Genomic DNA, 21,904 nt, shown 5'->3' with positions numbered 1-21,904 from the left:
GCGCGCGTGGCGCCCCCCCGCGGCGGCGCGCGATGGAGCTGGCGGCGGCGCGGCGCGCGGTGCTGGCGGCCGTGCGGGGCACGCGCGCCGCCGACCTGCCGCGCCTGCTGCACTGGATGCGCAACACCCGTAAGCGCCGCACAGCGGGGCCGCGACCGCACCGCACAGCGGGCCTGGCTCGGCCCCGCCGGCCGGTCGGGCCCGGGGCGCCGTGCGGCAGCCAGGGTCGGGGGAGGGGGGAGCGGACCCTGGGCGAGGGGCAGCGTGCCCGGACCGGGGTACCGCCCCCTTCCGGGGGCACGTGGCTCTCCGGGTACCGGCGGGTAGCGGCCCGACGGCTCGGCTGGAGCAGAGCGCGGCCGGTGCCGCCCGCCCTGCTCGGCTCCCATCGGGGGCGGCCGCGCTCGCCCGTCCGGGGTGCCGTGCCTTGCTGTGCCACGCCACGGGTGCCGTGCCGTGCCGTTCCACGGTGCCGTGGCAGGGGCGGGGGTGTGGCGGCGCGGGCGCGGCCGGCAGCGGAGCAGGACGGGCTGCCCCTCAAAGCCCGCGGCGCACCGGGCGTGCGGAGCCAGCCTGCTCCTGCTCCTGCCGCGCCGAGACGCCTTTAGGTCTTAGGCTTGTCTTGTGCAGCTTCACACGTGTACACGGCAGTCTTTCAGGAGTTTGGAAATAGCGGTTTGAGTTCATTTACAAACGCTGCTTTCCGCACTTGATGTTACCTTAAGTGAACATAGCTTTCTGTTTACTCCCTTGTTTATGCCTGGATGTAATTTCATCAGCGTGCTGCAGTCAAGCATTCTGTGGCAGATGAAGAAAGGAAATATGGGTCAGTGCAGAAGCTGTAAATTTGCAACTGAACCCAAAAGATGACACGGAAAACCTCATCATAGGCAGTGCGTTAAAGCTATAGTCACATAGTGCTGTGCTGAATAAAGTCTAAACCCTGCTTAGTCTCAGGGGATATGTGCATTTTTCCATTGCAGATAGGAATCTGGAAGACCCCTCCAATATTGTGGCCCAGTCTCAAGATCCAGTATGTGTGTGTCCTGTTTATTAATGATTGTCTCCTGGGGTGGTAAACCTACCCTGATGATGGTGTGTTAGCAGAAATTCATCATATAATACAGTACTTCCCCTGCTTTGCTCAGATTATGCTTCTTGTTTGGGTCTTTGCTCCAGCACGTCCACTTTAGGGTGAAAACAACTTCCTGAGCCAGCACCAACACACAGGGACCGTGGCACAAAGGGCAGCTCTGACACCAAGGACTTGTCCAGCTGTCTAGGTACTTGGAGCTGCGAGCTCACGCCGTGTTGCTCTGTGGTTTGTAGCTCCCGCAGTCACTCAGATGGAGAGGCAGGACAGATCCTTCTCAGGGGGAGCAGGCCCTCTGCTGGATTTGTGGGAAGAGAAGCAGCTGGGAGCAGCCTTTGCTGCCTGTGACAGGCATGCGGCCCTCCCACCCAGGCGGGCTCTTTCCTAGGAGAGACATCGCCGAACGTTCCAGAGCATCTGGGAGTCAGCCTTCACGGCTAGAGCAGACATGGGCCTCCCTAGAACGTGAAGGCTGAGTTTTGATGGAAGTAGTCAGTGTTACTTGCAATTAAACATTCTTATTTTCTGTGTGTGTATGTTCACATACTTACGTGTATGTATCTATCTACACATGCATGTGTCTGCGTGTGTGTGTAGACATAATGCTAGAGCAATCTGCTGTAAGCAGTACTGCATCCTTCCAGTTTTGAGGTCTTGTCTGGACACTTCCTAAACAGTGCTTGGGTTACTGTAAATAATCTTGTTAAAAGTGGTTTTCTTCTATACCATATGCTCTAATATATAAAAATCTCATTCAATTTCTCATGCAATCATTCATATTGATTATTCACATAACATAAATCATTGCAGCTCCTACACACTGTATTAGTTTGTGTGGTGTGCATATAGAGCTTTCTCAGCTTCCTGACCCCTTTACAGATACAGCAAAGCACATGGGAGCTTACTAGTGAAACTTGAAAATGCTGAACTGTTTCAGTTAGGAAACTAATGCTTACTATTTTCTCTGTTTCAATTCTATGATCATGTTTTACTTCTGCCATAGGAATTTTTAGCCAATGTTTTGAGCATAGTTTATGTAGACTCCAAAATCCTTTGTCAGTGAATACATTTAAATATTTTTTTTATGTTACAGCTTCCAAAACTTACTAAAGATGGTTTCTGTGAAAGATGATATGGTATGGTCACTAGCCTTTATTATGATCTCTCAAATATTTTTTCTGAATTTTAATGATCTAGCTTTTTGCCTAGGTCTTTCAGTGAAAGGATTCATATATTCTTGCCTCATATTTGCTCTTCATAATTAAGATGCAACCTAAAGAGTAGATTAAGTTCCAAATCTTGAACTACTTTGTGTGTGTGGTACATCTGAGCAATCTGTGTCCTTCTATTTTTATACTGTTTGCATCAATAGTGATGGCTGCTGCTTCACTATATGTGCATCATCTTTAAACATAATTAGCTTTACAGTTGCCATTCAATGGCTTTTCAGCTCATATGCTGCAGATCAGGGAACAGAGTGGACAGGGCAATCAGGATCAAGCAGCTGAAGTAATGAATATAATTTCATTTCTGTAGTCTCCTTGTCAGGCCATCTTCAGAATCTTTTTTGGTTTAGGATTCTTTGCTTACAGGCTTGTGCTCTGATAATATTTTATGCTAATTTTCTCTTTAAAAATGCTCATTGTTAATATCCTGGCTGGATGCTATTAATTAATATTCTGAGAAATCAAGTTGTACTTTAGTCATCTGTATCCTCAGCATTTGCTTACATGTTGTGATTGTATTTTGTGAATTGCTGATGCAGTATAGAACTGTAGGCAACCACATTTGTTCCAAGGTGTGTAATTTAGAATGTGTGACTTAGACTAATCATATTTCCCTGATTGCCACATTTGTGGAGACATTTAGAGCCTGTAGAATTTGGCCTCATGCTAATGCTTGTAGAAGTTGCCAGTGGAAAAATATCAATGTTTACCCAGTTCTTTTGTGCTCTCTCAGGGTGCTGCAGTCTCCCTCTCTAACATACATATATGTTTGCATGTAGATTTATGATAAAAGAGTGGAAATTAGAAAGCTTTATACCTATGTGTAAAAACTTTTCATTGTTAAACAATCAATATATGTTTCACTGCCTCTTAGGGTCATTAACCTGTTCCTGTTTTTCTGATTTCTTTTGTCTGGATGGCTATGTCCTGCTTTATTTCTAGTTTTCACCCTGATGACAGGACTCGAGTACAAGATCAGTATCTGTACCTTACTGGTTTTATTTTCTTGCAGCATTGGACAGTAAGTGAGCAGAGGCATTTGTCCTGCAGGTCACATTCCTTTAGCTTTTTTGCATTTTCCTCAGAGATGCAAATATTTTCTGTGATGTCCCCAGCATAACACTCTTGATGATGCTTCTCTTAGTATTGTTTCTCTGAGCTGCTTCTGTGGCTGCATACTGGCAGTAACTTTTAGTGTGGCTTTTTTTTTTCCTCTCAGAATTGTTGCATTTGAATAATTATACTGCCCATTTTAATACCTAGCTAATCCTGTGATAATTAATAGTGCTTGGACTGAGGATAGTGAGGAGCTGGTAGAGGTTTCTGTTGCTGTACCCTGAATACAGCTAGGGAATGTAGTGTTCTCTCTGTGCATAAAGAAGACTGTTTTATGGGAGACATAAAAAGTTACCAGATCTCTGTGCCACACAGAAATAAAAGCCTAGTCTTTGGTGATACAGATGTAGGGAAGGAAACAAACCTCTGATGAACAAAAGAAAAAAAAAAAAAGTGGTAGGGATGGGGAGATAATATTGTGAATGAAAACTAGGATAGGAAAAATGGAAATAAAAATTGTATCTCCACAGACAAACTGTTTTTCTGTGGGGTGTCATTTCCCTGCCTTCTCCTCCTGTATCCCATTCCTGTTTCTGTCAAGATGTTGAATTTATACTTTTACCTCCAGCTGAGGAGAACTGGGCATGATTCCAGTGTTAGCTGGAGTCAGGCTTTTTCCTTCTTGACACCTCTCTCTGAATTAAAGTGTACATGCATCCTTAAAGTCCTGCATAAGGTGGATGACCTTTAAGATTAGTGTTGTTGCAAAGACAGCCTTATTTATTACTGTAACTTAGTTGGTGTTTTCTGACTCAGGCACTGAAGGCATGAAATGTTACTGACAAACTTCCATGGAAGACTCAAATTGGTTTATAGTAAAGCGAGTTATCTGACCTAACGTAAAGCCTTACATATTTTGAACTGAAAGAACATTGAACATAATTCTCACTCCAATGATTTTTGACTAACCTTACTTGGTAATTACAGGAATGTAAGTGAATGAAAGATTCTATTAGGTTTTTTTTCCTTTTCTTACGAATGTGGGGTTTTTTGTATTGAAAATTTTAGAAATTCCAAATCTTTATGTGTGATGGAAGAAGACGTTAGTGTTTTAAAGCAGCTGCTTAGCAACACTGCTTGGCTGTTTCACAATCAGCCAGCTCTTCCCACACACTGCAGTGAGATCTACGTCATTTCACGGTGACTTGCATTCCAGCTTTTCTTTTGAGTTTGTCTTAGATCTTAAAGAAAATTAAATAATAAGAGCTGGAAAAAAGAACAGGAACCTTTCGTGTCTTAACTTTTTTATAATAGCATGATTAATGCTTTAATATCCTTTTGCAATAACCATGTTCCAGAAGTTCCGGCTAAGAAAACCTGGGTGAAGCCCAAGAGCTAATTCAAACCACTTGGGAAACCCCCCTGACAATCCCCCTCAGCTGGGTCCCAGCATTTGATGTAGAGCTGGGGCAAATTCCCACGTGAGCCTCCACTGCCCAGATTTCTAAAATTTTCAGTAGCAGACAAGGTTGCATTTGGTAAGAATGAATGCTGGAGGAGATAACCAGTGAATTGACCAAGCTATCTGTGTACATGAGCAGCACCACAGGAATCAGGGGAAGTAAATACAGGAATCTGAATCTTGAGTTTGAGATTGAAGTCACCAAACCACTCTACCTACTGGCAACTACTGAATGCTTTTGCTGTACTTAGTGCTTAAATGCAGATTACAAAGCCTGTGTCTCAGTCAGTGTCAGTGAAGCACAGATAAGGTGATAAGACCCTTTATGCTTCTTGTGTTCTGTCATGGGGTCTAAGATTGAAATATTTTTCCATCATGGGTAAATATTACTGTTGTGATACTAACTTCTAAATTTTTTTCAGTTCTAAAATTTTTTTCTAAACTTCTAAATTTTTTTCAGTTCATGCAACAGTGTAATAAAACACTCTACAAACCATTTCCAATCTATGCATTTCCTGAGAAAATATGAAGCTTAGATTTCAAAGTGATATACTGGTCTGAATTGTTGATTGTTCCTGCAGTACTCAAAATATTCAATATCAAGAGTATCACTCAAAATAGTAATTGAATAATAATCATTGCAAATCTTCTAATTTAAGGATAAACAACATATAATTAAGTACAAATTTTTTTTTGATGGATTCACTTGTACTGGGAGCAAACCAGCTTTTTAAGAGGTTGGAGTACAATTTAGTCTTGTAACTTGAAAGTTGAGGGCAGTCAGTGCTGTAAATTCAGGCTTTTAACAGGCAGTGAGGGAAGAGTATCTGACAAAGTCAACCTAACTGATAACAGAGGATGTGCTGCTTTAGTACAGTGTTCTGAGTACAGAGAAGAAACTTCTCATCATACTCTTAGGAGCAGACTAAGTGTGTCCAGCATTTTCTTGTACTTTATTATCTAGGAATTAGCATGTTCTCTGACATGCTAGGTAAAGTTATCAGATGATAATTTTCACAAGACAAGAAGAGGAAACAGGATAAGAAAAAACTTGATTCTTTAAATGTTTCCTTTCAGTCTGCAGATGAAAGTAAAGTGGAACGAGTATCTTTAAAAAGGATGAAAATGTGGGTTTCTGCAATGTGACAAGTATAGTATGTGGTTTTGTGTTTGTGTGAAAAAGTAATTTAGTACAAGGCTTCATATCCAAATTTGTAGAAGTGATTTATTCAACTGAAATATCCTTTCAGAAGAGATAAAAATAGCATTGCATTTTCACATTAGCATTTATTTGTTGAAATGATACCATACCAAAAATCTTTTCCACTCTTCTGTTTGAAAAACTAAAATGGGATGTTACCTATAATTGGATGAATCATCAACTGTGGGAATTAGCATTAATTTCCTTTTTTGTGACAAGTGATACTGCTGTGAGAGAGGTCTCAAGAAGAATACCAAGTACTTCTAAGTTGTTAGTCATTGAAATGTAATAATGGTGGGGGAAACTAGGGATTGTGAAACAGTATGAGACTTACCTTGTTTAAAATTGAACTTCAAAGCTTCTTTCAATTAACCAGTGTAAAAGACTTAAACTTATAAAATGAACTCTGGTTATATTTCTGTTGCAAAAAGCCAATTACTTTCTACCAATAACTATGTATGCTTTGGGACAGAAATAACATTTTGAGTTCCTGAGTTACTTGGTATACTGAGGTCACATATTGCTTCTCAAATTATTTAGCCAAAAAGGGCAATACTAAAGTTTTAGGGATGTGGTGCTTCTTCCTTGACTTGGTTCTCTAGTATTATTTAAAAATGCTGAATTACTAAATCAACCTTGTTTTCAGTAATACAGCTGTTAATATTTGCTTTTCTCTTCTGTGAGTCGGAGTCTATATCTAGAAGGCCATAAGGTGCTTGCTGCTATGGTTGCCTTTGCTAAATTCTCTTCTTTCCTCTCTTTCAGTGACATGTAATCTTCTGTTGTCATTTGGAAATCACACATTGCTTGTCTTCAATCCTGTATTTTGCAGTGCCAGCGTGTTCAGATATTGGTGTAGCGGTGCTCTCTATCTGGTGTGAGGCTTTGTGATGTTTTCTTAGCTTCTGTAGAAAGGCTGACTAGCACCAGGGTGATAATGAGGCTTTTTGCAATGTGTTAATTAAATTTTATAAATGCATGTTGAGTAAATCCAGTGGAACCGGTTTTTGAAGTAAAATACAAACACTACACACTCAGACTTCCTCCATAAACAAATGATTGTGATTCATCTTGCAGTGTTTCATGAACTGTACGTTTCTTTCCTGGTTAGTTGTCTGTGCAATGAACACAGGTTGGCTTGCACACTCTCCATTTCATGTTGTATACATTTCGTGTATGTAACAGGTACTAAAATTATATATAAAATACTTTTCTATTTTTGTTTCTTCTTTGAAGATTCCTTTTAAGGCGATACTGAGATTCTCAAGAGTGAACAATTTGTTAAACACGAGGGTGGAGTTGATAAAACTGTACCAGCAGAGATGTATATTTTCATATTTGGCACTGGCGTTTCCTACTTGATGGCAATCTACAAATATTTACATACTGCAAAAGCAAATGGGTTATTGTGGTAGCTGTTGCTGTTTCTTGCTTTGACAGGAAGGAGTCCTGACTCTCTGTGTCAGAGTTCAGTCACAGACTATACACACAGGTGTGGAGTGTTGCACACGCAGCTTCTGCTCCAGCTGCCATTTTGTCATCTCAAATGAAGTCTGTTCAGACCTTCTTCTCCTTTTTTGTTCCTGCTTATTGTACTTTAGAGTATTAACTGCTAGTTAGAAAGGAGCACATTTGTCATTTATTTTTCAGGGTCAGTGTTTCAACAGTTTTTGCTTTGAGCTGCATATGTGTTGTCCTTAGGACTTGTTTTGTACAGAGCATACAAGAACTCACGTGTGTCATACTTTGCGTTGCAAGGAGAGATCAGAGGGCCCTCTGCAAGGTGGCCAGCGTTGTGCCAGGTACTGCACAGATTGAACTCAGGGCAGGGAAGGGATATTCTGGGTTAGAGGAAGATGGATGTGCTGCCTGTGTCCCACTGAAGGTGTGTGTTTCTCTTCTGTGGAGCTGGAACACTGAATGGTCTGGAGAGCTCTCCATCACTAATGTTGGCCAGGAAAGGTCACCCAGGGCATGAGGGAGCAGATCCTATTGACACACTAGATCTGGGAGGAAGAGAGCTGAAGTTCTGTATTTGCAGTGTGATGTGGCTGGCCTGGTGGTCTAGGAACACTTCCTGCATTTCATTAAATGCTATATTTGAATTTGATACTCTTTAACAGGCACTATAACAGCTGGATGAGCTCTCTTGCATAGTAATAGTATTGTTTTAAAGCAAGTGCCAGATGTAGAGGCTTATTGCCCACAGGCACTGATCTGTTCAGCTGCTAATATCAGCTTTCTACTCTCTTGTTCTGTCTATAGCATGACTTTTCCCCTTGCTCCTTCAGATGTTAACCACCTCAGCAAACTGGTGCCTTGGCACTCTGAGGGCATGTTGGGGTGCTGATGGTCTCAGTTAAGCTACAGTTAGATTTGTCCACCTTCCCTTCCCATAATATCTAGGTTTGCTTCTGTGCTGTGTCACATCCATAGAAATCTTCCCTGAGCTGGTTGGAAACATCACTGTGCTTCTGGGATGTTTATAACAAATCTGCAAATTGTTGGATGGGCTGTGAGTTTACCAGGATGGGTGCTCATTAGAAGTTTCAAATTAAAATGCTGACGAGCTGGAGCTGCTGCATTGCACCTGTTGTGTTGATGTTGCTGCTGTTGCAGCTGCTGCCTCTGTCTGTGTTCCTTGCTGCAAAGTGTGCATCTCTTTAGGAGCTGAACTTCTGGAGAACCTAACTGTGAGCACTTTGGAGCAGTAAATTGCCTTCCTGAAGTATAACAACTACTAATGGTAATGGCCCATCAAGGCTTTGGAGCATTACTACTGTATGTTTAATAAATTATAAACCAAATATATCTTAGGGAAATACAAATAATTTAAGGTTTCTGCTGCTTACTACAGGGGATTCAGGATTGTCTGTTTGGGTCCATTTTTGGATGTGTTGAAAGAACCATTTACATTTGCAGTCTAAAGAAGAGAGCCTTTTGCACCAATGAATGATGCTTTCTTTAATCATATTGTTTTCACTACAGTGCTTAAGCAAAAACCATTTCAGAAGCATTTCATAGTTTAAAGGTTTGCAGATTTCTGATTTCTATACTAGCCTTAAAATTTCTCAGTCTTTCTAGCATTTCCTGTGATCCACAGGAAAGATTAAATATATTAGCATAGAGAAACTTGTAGTGTGTTCTGTAGATTTATTTTGAACCTCTTTTCCATCAAGCTTTTCTGTACTAATGTTCCCACCTGGAACAGCAATGCTAGCAAACATTGCCTTTTTTAAAAACACCTGTAAAAGCTGTCAAGATTTTCTTTTTGTGAGTGATGCATGTACATGTAAAAGAGCACAGTCACTGCCCAACATGTTGGCAGTCTAAATAAAACAAGAAGCAAGCCAGAAGGGGTGGAGAAGTGGGGACATACATACTCGTCTCACTTTTAGACAAGATTCAATGGATGGGTTTGGTACATTTTTTCAGGATTAGATTAGTGGTTGCTTTTTAGTGGTGGTGGTTGTCTTTTACAGGTTTGTAGCTTTGAGCTGAGATGTTCCTTTGTTTAGAACCAGTTCAACATCCTTCAAGCAGTAAGATATCCAGACAAAAAGGAATTTCATCTAATCCTTCTTTTGAGGAAAACATAACAAGAAAAGAGCAGAGTACAGGCATAAAGCAGATCTTGTGCTAATGCCAGTTAGGAACATCATACTCTTAACATGAAATTGGGGGATATAAGCAGGATGTTGGCTGCAAGATGTGAAAACTCTGGTAAGAGCAAGTAAACCTTTAGCTGGAGTTCTCAATACTGCAGGTCAGAAAGGATGGGAGTCCAGGAGATCCAAAGGGAAGTGTTGAGAATCCTCACACACTTGGAAAGAAAAAAAAAAAACAGGAACGATCTGAGTAGGCAAATCTTGGTTTTTCTTGGAAAGGAGACTGATGTGACACGTGATGAGTCTTCAGGGAAGTAAATACTTACTGTATAATAGAAAGGAACAAAGTTTGCTATTTCCATTGTGAGTGGGGCAGAAAATACTAAGTAGTGGCAGAGGACATCAAAATCAGTAGTTAAGAAGGGTTTTCCTTTCTGATATTGAGGGTAGTCAAGCACTGGAATAGATGGCTAAGGGTGGTTGTAGAGTCCCCAGCATTAACAGTCATTTTTAAAAGAGCAGTTTGAAGAAGCAGTGACACTTACTATTGACTGAGCCTTGGAAGAAAAAAGGATTAGTGTCTTCACATGGTTTCCTTCTGAATTTTTTTTCTAGATGTCTTTTAAAAAAATGAGCTAAAGTAATGCAGAAATGTCCGGGAAAAATAGCAAAAATTTACTCAGTGGCTTTGCAAAAATGTATTGGTTTACATTTATTCCTATTTTCATTCTCATTTGAAATATTTTGATAGTTTAGGTGATGTAAAATGTATTGTGAGTTGAACTGTTGAACTGTGCATTATCCTCAATTTTTTTGTACGTTTACTAGAAAGATCATACGTATAAAAAGAAACTTGTATTTTAAAAAAAGCCTGCATTCAGGCAACTATTGAGTTTTGTAATTTCTCCAATAGTTCAAAAACATCTTTGATGCTTTTTATATCTTAAACTGAAACAATATCACTTTGGTGGCAGCCCAGACCATCATATGTGAGTTATAAATTTATAAATATGAAAATAATTTGAGATCTCAGAAAAGCAGTGCATTTATTTTACGTGGCAAAGTTATTACAATCCAAATCAGTCATTGGCTGGAAAAGCTAACAGAAATGCATGTGAATAAAAAACCTTATCCATCTGGTGTTGTTTATGTCTTGCAACTGTATTGTACTGGTCATCACTTAGTCCACATGATCTGCATATGATTGTTCAGGGGTTTTTGTTTGTCTTGATTTATAGATGACTTTGATGAGCTTGTGGTGAGTAACAATGATGTTGTGCTCAGAAATATCGCTGAAGATTTGCGGAATCGTTTACCCATTGAGGCAATGTTCACTTCAGAACATCAAGCTGTTCAGAAAGTAAGCTAATTGTTATGGTCTGATTTTACTGACCCACATCATTTATTCTGATAGCATTTTAGCAGTAGTTTATAATAGAAAATGAACATGGATTGAAGTATAGGAAATCTCAGTTTGGTTCTCAGGTCTGTTGCTCTGTGTTTGCATGACTCCAAGAAAGTTGCTTCATAGTTTTTAATGCTTTGATCATATGTTATTTGGGATAGATTTCATTCTGTGTGATATGGCATCTGTCACAGTGATTCTTCAATGCTAGCTCCATAATAGACTCTTAACAGCCCCCTTAAAGACAGCAGGAACACGGGCCAATGTTTTGCTGTTACCATAATGTGGGCAGCCCAGAGATGATATCCAGCTCTTTTCAGATTCTCATGGCTCAGAAGCAGGTGGGCTGTGAGTCCTGTGGGAGGAGAGTGCACCTTTCCTACTTGACCTGTCAGTATGCAAGGAAAGTTAATGCATTTCCCAGAAAAGTGATGTGTGGCTCTTCAGTGGGAGAAGTGGATTGGCCACATGCAGCAAGCCTGGAAAAGGAAGGAAAGATGAGTAGGAGGATGAAGATTATGCCCCTTGAAATAATGAGAGGGCAAGCATCCCAACTGGTATACTTTTGATTGAAAGTGACACCCATGTTAATTAGGGGTGCTTCTAGATAGAGGCATAAGGCACAATGATGAAAACAGTCAGTTGAGGCTGAGAAGCAGAATTGACCTTTCTGCTAAATTTAAGTTACATTCTCCTCATTAAAAGAGGCGGAAAAGCTTCTTTTACCCTGTATGTTCTCTAGCCAAGCAAGCACTAAAGAGGCAAAATTCACATAGTTCTCCCTACTCAGATATCAAAACCAGCTTGCTTTTGTTTGTGGACCACCACTTACTGGTTATCTCAGTGGAATTTGATAACCCAGTTTACATGCAGGATTTCTGTAGCTAATTTTTTTTTTTTTTTTTGTAATTGTTGCATAGGGAAAAGCATGGATCTCAGGGATTTTGGGAAAGGTAGGATGGTGGGACAGTTAACATGTGACAGTGTAACTGAAGTTAAGAGACCTGGTTATCCCTTTCTAAGGTTTTGTTCCTCTTCTCAGATACACCAGCATCCACTGCCCATGATTCATGTTGATGCATTCCTTTATGATGATGATGTTGTTGATTCATTGTGTGAGGAGGGGAAAATGAGTAGGAGCTACTGCACAGAGTGTGGCTCATACAAAACTGCATCTTTAGGTAAGTGTTCTTTCGGGAGCATGAGAAACAAATTGAGTTTAACTAAACTGGTTTGTGCAGTGACTCAGCTGGACATGAGAACATCCAGCTGATGGGAGACTTTGTCCAGACTGCTGCAATATACAGGCCAGAATTATTTCCCATAACCAGTGGAAGTAGCCTCCTACACATGTAAGTTGAATTAATTTGCAGTGTATGAGTGACAATTGTTGCCCACAAAAACTGGGCAGGTTAGAAGCAGGCTATGTACCACTGGAGAGGAAGATGCAAGAGGAAGACAATACTTTAGAGTCCATGCAGTAGCCTGGGTCTCCTCTCACATGCTGAAGAACAGTGGAAATCACCATCTGTCTTAAAGCTTGTGTGTGGTACGGATCAGTGCTGTTGCCAGTAGAGCACAGCCATTGAAGGAATGGTTTATATGGAGAACATTCCATTCATTAAAACTTTGGAGTTGAAATTAAAGCTATTAATATGTCTGCTCACAAAAAGTTTTGCACAAATTGTGTTTACTACGTTTCCTTTTTCAGTTAAACAGTTCCAAGATACTTGGTTTTGTATTCTTTAACATACTGTTCAGAAAAAGGTAATTCAGTTTCATGAAGGATTTCAAAATTCTCCATGTAAGGCAAGGTATCCTCAAACTTGGGACAGGCTTCTTGGCTGATTACCTCTGATCTGCAAACCCTGCCCTAGTGCACTAGTGCAGGCAAGAAACCAAGTTTTCAGTGAAGATAATACTTCAGGTTACTATTTCAATGGTTAATTACACAGTAGTTAGTACTGCCCACCCAACACCTTTGTTCTGTTCTTATTTCCCAGAGTTTATTTCGCATTCCTTTTCCCTCATGGAACTGAAGTTTCTTTATCACCATGTACTGCCTGACCTGACAGGAAAGGTAGTGGTTGACGTTGGCTCCAGGCTTGGTGCAGTGCTATTTGCGGTAACTTCCAGCACAGGAATTCATATTTTGTTACTGTGACAAACATTTTCCCTCTTTTCTGACTGCCTACTCTCATTACTCAATATTGGATGGGTCATTCTGAGAGGCACCTCTGATCTGACTCTCTGAATAGTGTAAGGTGCTGTTTACTAGCAATTTCAGTTCTTCCTGTGTTCCTCACAAGAGGGAATAGAAATGATCCTGCTTATGGAGAGGAAAAGTCTGTTGTCCAACAGAATAGCATATTGCTGTCACACATGCTGCTCTTTTGCTCATTCCTGCTGTCTCTTTCATAAGTGAGTTTGTCCTCTTATGTCTTGACCATGCCTATATATAGATTAGTTATGTTAAATTCCTTTATGAAGCTGATAAACTGTTAAAATATACAAAGGAAGACTTTGATATGAATTTGTCTCCAAAAACATATTGTCCTGCTCTGCATTTTAAAATGCACATAAAATACTTCATCAAGAACCTTGAGTGCAATTTTGATTGCTTTTGGCATGGCTGGTACAACATATGGCCAACAGCAATGCAAAACACACATTACTACTTTCTTAAAAAAGTCAATGTGTGTTTAGGGCTCAATCTTGCAAACACTTGAGCATGTGATTTTACTCGTTTGAATAGTCTAATTTTGGGATCACTCAAATGAGGAAAGTTACTCCCATTTGTAAATATTTGCAGCACTGGGTCCTTAAATGGTAACACTTTGGCTAGGCTGATTTTTATTTTGAAGTATTCAAATGCTTGTATTATTATAGTAGAAGATACTTTCAAAACACTCTTTCACAAAAAGAGTTCTGCTTTGTAATATGGTCTTGCCTTGGAGGAGGGGTGACTTCACAGGTTGCTTTTCTACTCTCTGAGTAGAATGGTTTCAGAAAACCTTAATAATGAAGTTGTAATACATGTGGATCTCAGCTATTCTGTATCTTCACATTGTTTGTCTTTGCCAGTGTTGGCAAAGTGTAATTATTCTGCTCAGAGACAGTGGCACTTAAAGCAGTATCTTTGTTAGGGCACTGTACGCTCAAGTCTTTGTACTTTTTTTCTCTAACATTTCCAACGGCTTCCCCAAATCTTAGCCCAAAACTGAACTATTTTTTGGGCTTAATATTAAGTCATAATTTAGCTGCTTTTTTTTTTCATATATACCTGTATGAAGCATCTGAAAATGTCAGTAATACAGTAACTTAGAGAAGCTGACAAAGACTTGGTATCAAAATATCCCACTATATTATTGGTATATTGTCCTCCATTTTCACTCACTTTGACTCTGTTATGTCTCATGTTTTTGTTCTTTTCTCTTGATATTTTCTTCTTCAATTCTCCCAAGAAACAAAAATGACATGTAGAGTCTTTTCCCTTCACAGTATTTTCATAATTTGTTTTGTATACCTTTTTTCTTTCTTAGACTATTTTCCATCTGTTTTGCAGTTCAAATGAACTTGGAGCTTTCCTTTTCTTGTTTTTTTGATGTGTCATTTTGGATCTCTTACTAACATTTGTGAGGCTTAAGTAGGAATTGCCAAATCAGGAGCTTAGCTTTGAAAAATATTTCACATCCACTGAAAGACATTTCTCAACTGACTATTTTAAAATGTTTCTCTAATCTTAACTTGTGTTTGATTCTCTTCTTTTTAAATGAAATATTTGAACTTGTTTTAAAGGCATCACAGTTACTAAATTTCCTTTTCCTAATGTAGGGTTATCTTTATAGCTCAGCTTCCCAGCTGTATGGAGTAGAAATGAATGCAGACTTTTGCCAGTTGCAAGAAATTATGATTACAAAGTACGAGTTCATTGACAGAATAAAGGTAACCAAATATATGTTTTAGGTTTTGTATTTTTAACCACTGTGTACAAGGCATCTGGTTTAAGTGAGTGGCTGGTAAATCAGCATTCTGAGAAGTTTCTGCCTTAGCTTGTTTTGATCCTAAACAAAGGCTTTGCATTAGGAAATAAAGACCTTATAGTAAAGAGGAAGAGGGAAATTATCAAAATATTAATCACTTAGCCTTTTTCCTCACTGGACTTAACCGTTGGCCCAAACAAAACAGATAAATCTTAGCCAATTCTCCCAGTCAAATCAATGACATCATTGCCACTCACTTCTGTGAAACTGGGTGTATAAAGAATTTCTGTCACAAACACTAAAGTAAATGTCTGTGATTCACTTTTGTTAGCAGAAAAATGTTTGTAGGATTTGCAAATTTGCATCTAAGGATACCTAAAGGACTTAGATTTATTCATATTTCCTTTCATAGAATGCCAATGTATATGTACCTACCACAAACAAAATGGGTTTCAAAGAAAGTGCTATCATTATGGGAATCACTTCCCTAGTTTAACTATGGGAATAGCTACTAATATTTTAAAGAGAAAAAAAAAATTCCTTTCTGGACCAGACCCATGATTTTGTTACCAGCAAAAGTTGGTAAGTAGAATATGCTGAATAGAATACTGGCTTTAATCCTGTGCTGTATGCATGTGCTCTTGAATGGAGTCACACAAACTGCTGAGTATGGTAATTTCTTGGGTATTAAGGTTACCCAATTTTAACCTAGAAATAAGTAATAGACATATTTACCACAGGGTAAGCAGTAGCAGTGGGTTGCTCAATTCAGTCACAGTTGCTGACAGTTTATCCATAACCTTTGGATTTTGTACATGTTTTATGTTCATAACACTTTACTGTGATGAAACTGAAAGTACAGTTAGGAGCTCTGTCAAGTTAATTCAGTGGAGCTGGAGATCTATAGGCATGCTTTTCAGCCCTGTATATTTTTTATTATAAGCTTTTATGCATTTTCTTCACACCTTGTAATTCTGCTGAAGTATTCATTTTGGAGCATAAAGATAAGATAATAGGTTTTCAAAGCAGTGCCGGAGGACTTAGCTATTTGAGTCTCATTAAATGCTAATTTAGTCATGTGACTCCTGTTATCACACTGCTTTGAACATTTCAATCTTATATTTTTATTTCACCCCCAAACAAATTCTCTCTAGAGGTACATATCAAGTTGAAAAATTGTGAGAATCCAGATGCTGGTCATAATTCATGGCACAAGTTTGAAAAACGTTTTAGAGGCTCTTCTTCAATAGAGATTGTTTTTTTCAAGATATTCTGAATTTTTATTAGAATATGTTCCTAAAAGATAGCAAAGTGAAATGGTATCTTTAGTGGCTAAATCTCTGAGTGAACCTTGTGTTTCTTTGGTCAACACTTGGTTTGTTAAAGTACATAGAGGGTTGCTCAGCATCTTTTGCCATTTGAGGAAACATTCAGCTACTGGGAGGAAAGTAAACAGTTCAACAGATCTTAGGAAACTTGAGACCTCAATTCAGAAATTGACTGTAGTCATGAAAGGCTTGGTGTGTATTCCACTGGATGACAGGGCAGTTTTAAAATCAGTTGCTGCCTCCTCTGTTGTGCCGGCACACAGCCAAGCAGATCAGAGAGCTGGTTCAGCTGAAACCAAACCCAGCAATATTGGGGTTTTGACTAGAGCAGTATCTGGGTCTAGCTCATTGTGCAGCCAGACATGCTTATGTGGTCCCAAAGTCCCCGAGAGGAGTGAGGATATGTTTGGGGAGAATGAGGTGCTTAGGTCACTTTGGTCAGTATGGTCACCTACTCTGTAAATGCAGAGTAATTTTAGGTCAAGTCTTAAGTCAATCATTCAGGTCAAGGAAACATCGACATATGTTGAAAGTTTTCCAGTAGTTTAAGCATCTATCTGAACTGTGGTTTAAAATAGTAGGACTGCCATTAGTATCCTATCCTGTGCATGGGGTTATTCTTCCCCAGATGTAGGACCCTGCATTTGCCTTTGCTGAATTTCAGAAGGTTCCTCTCTGCCCATCCCTCCATAGTATCAGCCACACCTCCCAGCTCTCCGTCATCAGTGAACTTACAGAGGAGGCATCTCCCCTTCATCCCAGTCCTGTGTGGAATAATTAAACAATATAACAATATTGGACTCAGTACTGAGCCTTGGGGGACACCAGTAGTGACAGGCTTCCAACTAGACCCTGTGCCAGTGTTTGTGACCCTCTGGGATCTGCCATTCAGTCAATTCTCAGTCCTCACTGTCCACTCATCCAGCCCTCACACCCTGAGTTTGCCTGTGAGGATGTTGTGAGAAACAGAGTTGAGAGCCTTGTTGAAGTCAAAATAGACAAAATCTACTGATCTCCCCTCATCCATGCAGGTATTTGGTTCATCACACAAGTCAATCAGATTTGTTAAGCGGGACTTTAGTGAATCCATGCTGACTACTACTTAGCCCTTCAAAAGATATTGCAGTTTGCATTTCTCATCAGATTTGGGATGCATAATAATAGAATATCCTCAGTTGAAAAGGACCCACATGGATCATTGAGTCAGATTGATAAGATTTCTCCGTCTTTAAGAGGAAATCAAACACATCAGAGTGTTAATGAGCATCCATATTCTCCTGTCTCACTTGTTTTGAAAAATGACATGATGTGCTAATATCCTTTTTGGTAGGTGAAGGTAGATGAAATCAAAACAGCTCCTCTTGTGCTGACTGGAGAGGCAGTTGTTTAGTAGGATCCTCCAGTGCTACTGAGCATCCTGCCTTTCCAACATTTCCCGTCCCAATATGCATTGTGAGAATTCAGCTGTCAAATCTGGGTCTGTATGTCTTTTCTAGCTATAATCCTTCAGTAACCCACTGACCCTGTGAGATGCCTTTTATTATTCTCAAAATAGCTTCAACTAGCTTAACTTCTTTCCTGAAATCACTGGACATTTCTGATAAAATATAGGGAAGTCGAATGTAACAGCCATCTCGTCTTTTATGGCACACACTTCTAAATCAAAATTCAGATGTACTTTATTTTACTTATCATAATGGATTGAGTATCTTAATTAGAAGAGTTAAATCTGATTAAAAAAAAAATTGCAAGGTTATTATGGTTGTATATGTCAGTTTTATCTACTGTGAAGCCAGTGAAATGCCTGGTTTTGTGACTGGTTCAAAAGGGTGGTAGCAGCTGCTGTATTAGGCTGACAGGCTTCATGACTTCTCAAAGGCTGTATTTGTCTCTTAATTTATGCCTCGGGAAATTTCTCTCCTTCAGGTGGTTCATGCAGACATCTGTACTCAGCCCTCACTTCTGCAGAAGGCTGATGTTGTTGTAATGAATAATGTCTTTGAATATTTTCTTGACAGACAGGAACAGGCCAGGTAAGCTCTGTGTCCAAACAAGTTACTTATTTCTTTGTAAATACCTGTGTAACCTTGTGAATAATGGAAAACCTTAAGGTTGTGCTTTTTGAAGGCATGTACATAATTTATATAAGGAAATTGTTTCATACTGTCTACTTCTAGTTGTTATACTTAACTGCTAAGGTGTTCTGGCAGTTGTTTATTGTTAAACCCACTGAACACTGCTGCTTTGTTTACCCAAGCCTTGGCTTGAGTCCTTGCACTGATATGTTAAAATAGTATCTTGCTGCTAAAGAACCTGAGATTACTGTATCAGCATAAAGCTTAATCTTCAGAAGTAAGAGTCACTGACTCGCTAATGTCAGAGCTTTAATATATACAGACTACAAAGCATGGTTCTGAATGATACTGCTAATAGATATTTGTAAGGATGTGGTAGGAAACAAACATGTGGCTAAGGTTCTCTTTCAGGTACAAGGCACTCACAGATGAGCTTTTGCTAAGCTAGCAGCATCCGTTTAAAGTGTAAATAACTTGATCATCCTAAGTTTAGAATGGGCAGTCAGAAAAAAGGAGTACCTGTGTCTCCACTTGGTCCCAGCCAAGTCTGCCATTCCATACCAGCTTCAGCTAAGGCTTGCCCTGCTGCCCTGGATACCAGGTGATAATACCAACCAGACAGGCACAGAGTGGATGGGTGAAGGACAGTGGGTGTTTCAAAATGCCGGGAGATACATTTCCAGGCACAGGACTGAGAATTCATTTGATTCTGTCATAACTTGGGAATAGTGGTTTAGTGTTGCGTTAGTAGCATGAAGACAAATGACATTTGAAGAATGCTGGAAATTAAATTCTTTTTAGTCTGAATTGCTGTGCTGTGAGAAATGATCTTACTTGCAAAATCAAAAAAAAAAAAATTAAAAAAGGGAATGCTGGAGGCTATATTTAAGTACTCTGACTACTGATGTCTTAAGAGAAGTACTTTGTCACGACTGTACACGAAGTCTGTATATAAAGAGAAGCTTGTTGTGAAGCTTAATAAAGGACTGCACTTCAGGACTGGATTTTCTTCAAACCAAAGGGGCCAAATGTAAATGTTTAACCCTTGTTCATAGTGAAAGTATGATACCAAATGATATGCATGTATGTATGAGAATTATAAAGTTACAAAATCTAACATTGTAAGACCATATATTCCCTGTGTTTTTAATCCAAAGCTTGATTTTATTCCTGCAAATACATTTGCTTAGATATTAATATTGACTGATAAGCATGTATTGCAAGTCTTTAAGCATAGACTACCTCTGGCCAATAAACTGCAAGTGTTAGATTCATTGTATATCAGATATGTGTGTTTTTTCCCCAAAAAACTGGTCACCTGCTTTTAAATATGTTTCAGAGCTTGGGAATTTATTGCTTGTAATGTAAGGAAAAGAGGGTCCTTATTAGTGACAGTTCCAAGTCTTGAGGAATCACTTTCAAAGCTCCAGGTAAGTTCCCTTGGCCTATTTCAGCTGACACATTTTGTTATTTTCTGTTAAAGTGGCATTTCTGTAGTTGAAGTTAGCTGCTTGCCAGTATTGCTGTAAGGAAGGATAAGTAATTTTGTGCAGAGATTAAAAGGTGGAAGACTCAGGATTCTGTTTTGAGGTTGACCACCAGCACATCTCCCTGTACTTAGATTGTCCTCGAGTGAAAAGGAAAATCCCAGCCTCTATCAGTAGGCTGCATGAATCATTCTATTAACATGTGTATTAATATGGCAGTATGAGCTTTTGGAAGTCCAGATTAGTGAGAGATGTGGTCCCCCAACTAGCCAAGTGACTACCATCAGGGATCTTGGATCAGTTACATAGCTTTAAATTGCAGTTGGAAGCAACATAACAGCAGTGCCTCTTTCAGAGGTGTTGAATGCTCTGTGCTGGGCCACGCTCTGCCCTCTGTCCATGCTGCCATTGGTCATCTTAGATCATGTGTGTTATACCTGGTCAAATTATGTGGCCTAGCTTTAGTTAGGAAACAAAACACTGATCAGACGTGACAAGGTTATGTATAAAGTGACTTTCTCACAACAGTACTTAGTTTTAGAGAAATTGAATCATTTGTTGCCTGTATGCTGATGGGTGAAGTAGATCCTCAGCCCCATGACCATCAGTAGTGTCATTTGAATTTTTCTTGGAGCAGGCTGTAGTCACAGAGCAGCTGAGAAGCCCTTTGTAGCCTTAATACAATACTCCCTGTGTGTAAAATGAGAAAATACCTGTGATTCTTCCATGATACTATTAGCTGCTCCCTCAGCACATCTGTCAGAATGTCACCCTTTGAATTAGGATGCTTGAGGCTTACACAAATGCATAAAGAAAGGCAGTTGTAATATGCTAGCAAAATATCTAGACTACTGACTGAGATAATTTTTAAAGTTATCTTTATTATGTCCTATTTGAGTTAAAAAGCCTTTTCCAGAAATTAATTTATCATTGCCATATAATTTGGAATGACTAATCTCTCATATTATGTCTTGCCTTCTTAATGTTGAAACTCCTTAACCTTGAAACTCCTGCTGTTTCTTAACATGGTGTTGATTTAAGGATCTGCTTTCCTTGTTTCAGACAGATGTACAGATCAGTCAATGGGTTGAAGAGGTGCAGCTGAACTATGATGTGTATATGGAAAAGGATGTTGACAGAGAAGCACTCGAACAGATTCATTTATACAAGATTCTCTAGTACCTGGAAAAATTTACTAGTATTTTTATGATATATATATTTTGGGCCTAAAATGAACTTGGATTGATTTGTGTGAATAAATCAGGTCAAAATTAATATTATGGTTAATTTGAGTGATATATGTGGTTTTTAATGAAAAAGAGTCTTTTGAAACAGGTTTTCTTACTGAGTCATTTTGTCTCAACAGGATATTTTGACTTTTAATTGAGGACATATCCTCATGGTCTGTTTTTTGCAGAAAAAATAGAGCATCTATATAGCAACACTATGTTAAAAAGAGCATCTATATAGCAACGCTAAAAGAACTTTTGGTCATCAGTAGCATTATGCACTGCCAATGTTTGCTAAATATATCAAACCTAGGAACAGTGAATCCTTATTGATGTGAATGATAAGAATGCATTTAGCGTAATGTTACATAAAAGCTGTAGTGCTGTTTCATTTTGATATAAAGCATTTATTCTTATCAGTAACAATATTTATTAACAGCATTATATTTGGTGTTCCTCCTGTGGAATTTTTAGGTTTTCTCTCCAGGTTCTGCTTGATAACCAGATTATCTACTGGCATATGTTATGAGGGAGGCAAGTTCATCCATTTAGTTAGTTGTCCTTAAGGTGGGTATTAATATAAAATACTGAAGGACACCGAGGAGCCATGGAGTATTAATACAGCAAATCTAGGACAATGGAACTCTTTTCCTGCACTACTTCTGTGGATGGTAGGAAGTGTAATAAGGGGTTAAGAAACTGAAAATTCTGAACAGGTGTCATGGCTTAGCAGAGGCTTGGTAGTGGCGTA

The 21,904-nt window shown here is 39.4% G+C and overlaps 1 protein-coding gene across 1 annotated transcript; it reads left to right on the top strand.

Annotated features, from left to right (window-relative positions):
- Positions 1-29: 29 nt before the first annotated feature.
- Positions 30-21,199, top strand: LOC136558080 (uncharacterized). Its single transcript, XM_066552358.1, has 8 exons — positions 30-129; positions 10,885-11,006; positions 12,094-12,232; positions 13,055-13,176; positions 14,886-14,996; positions 18,289-18,395; positions 19,777-19,867; positions 20,987-21,199. The coding sequence occupies exons 1-8, from the start codon at positions 33-35 to the stop codon at positions 21,101-21,103; spliced, it is 906 nt and encodes a 301-aa protein (XP_066408455.1). The 5' UTR covers positions 30-32; the 3' UTR covers positions 21,104-21,199.
- Positions 21,200-21,904: the final 705 nt, after the last annotated feature.

Source organism: Molothrus aeneus, chromosome 6 (genome assembly GCF_037042795.1).
Source record: "Molothrus aeneus isolate 106 chromosome 6, BPBGC_Maene_1.0, whole genome shotgun sequence".
NCBI classification, from domain to species: Eukaryota; Metazoa; Chordata; class Aves; order Passeriformes; family Icteridae; genus Molothrus; species Molothrus aeneus.
Note: the sequence above shows the minus strand (reverse complement) of the source record. Positions and strands in the feature narration are given on the sequence as shown.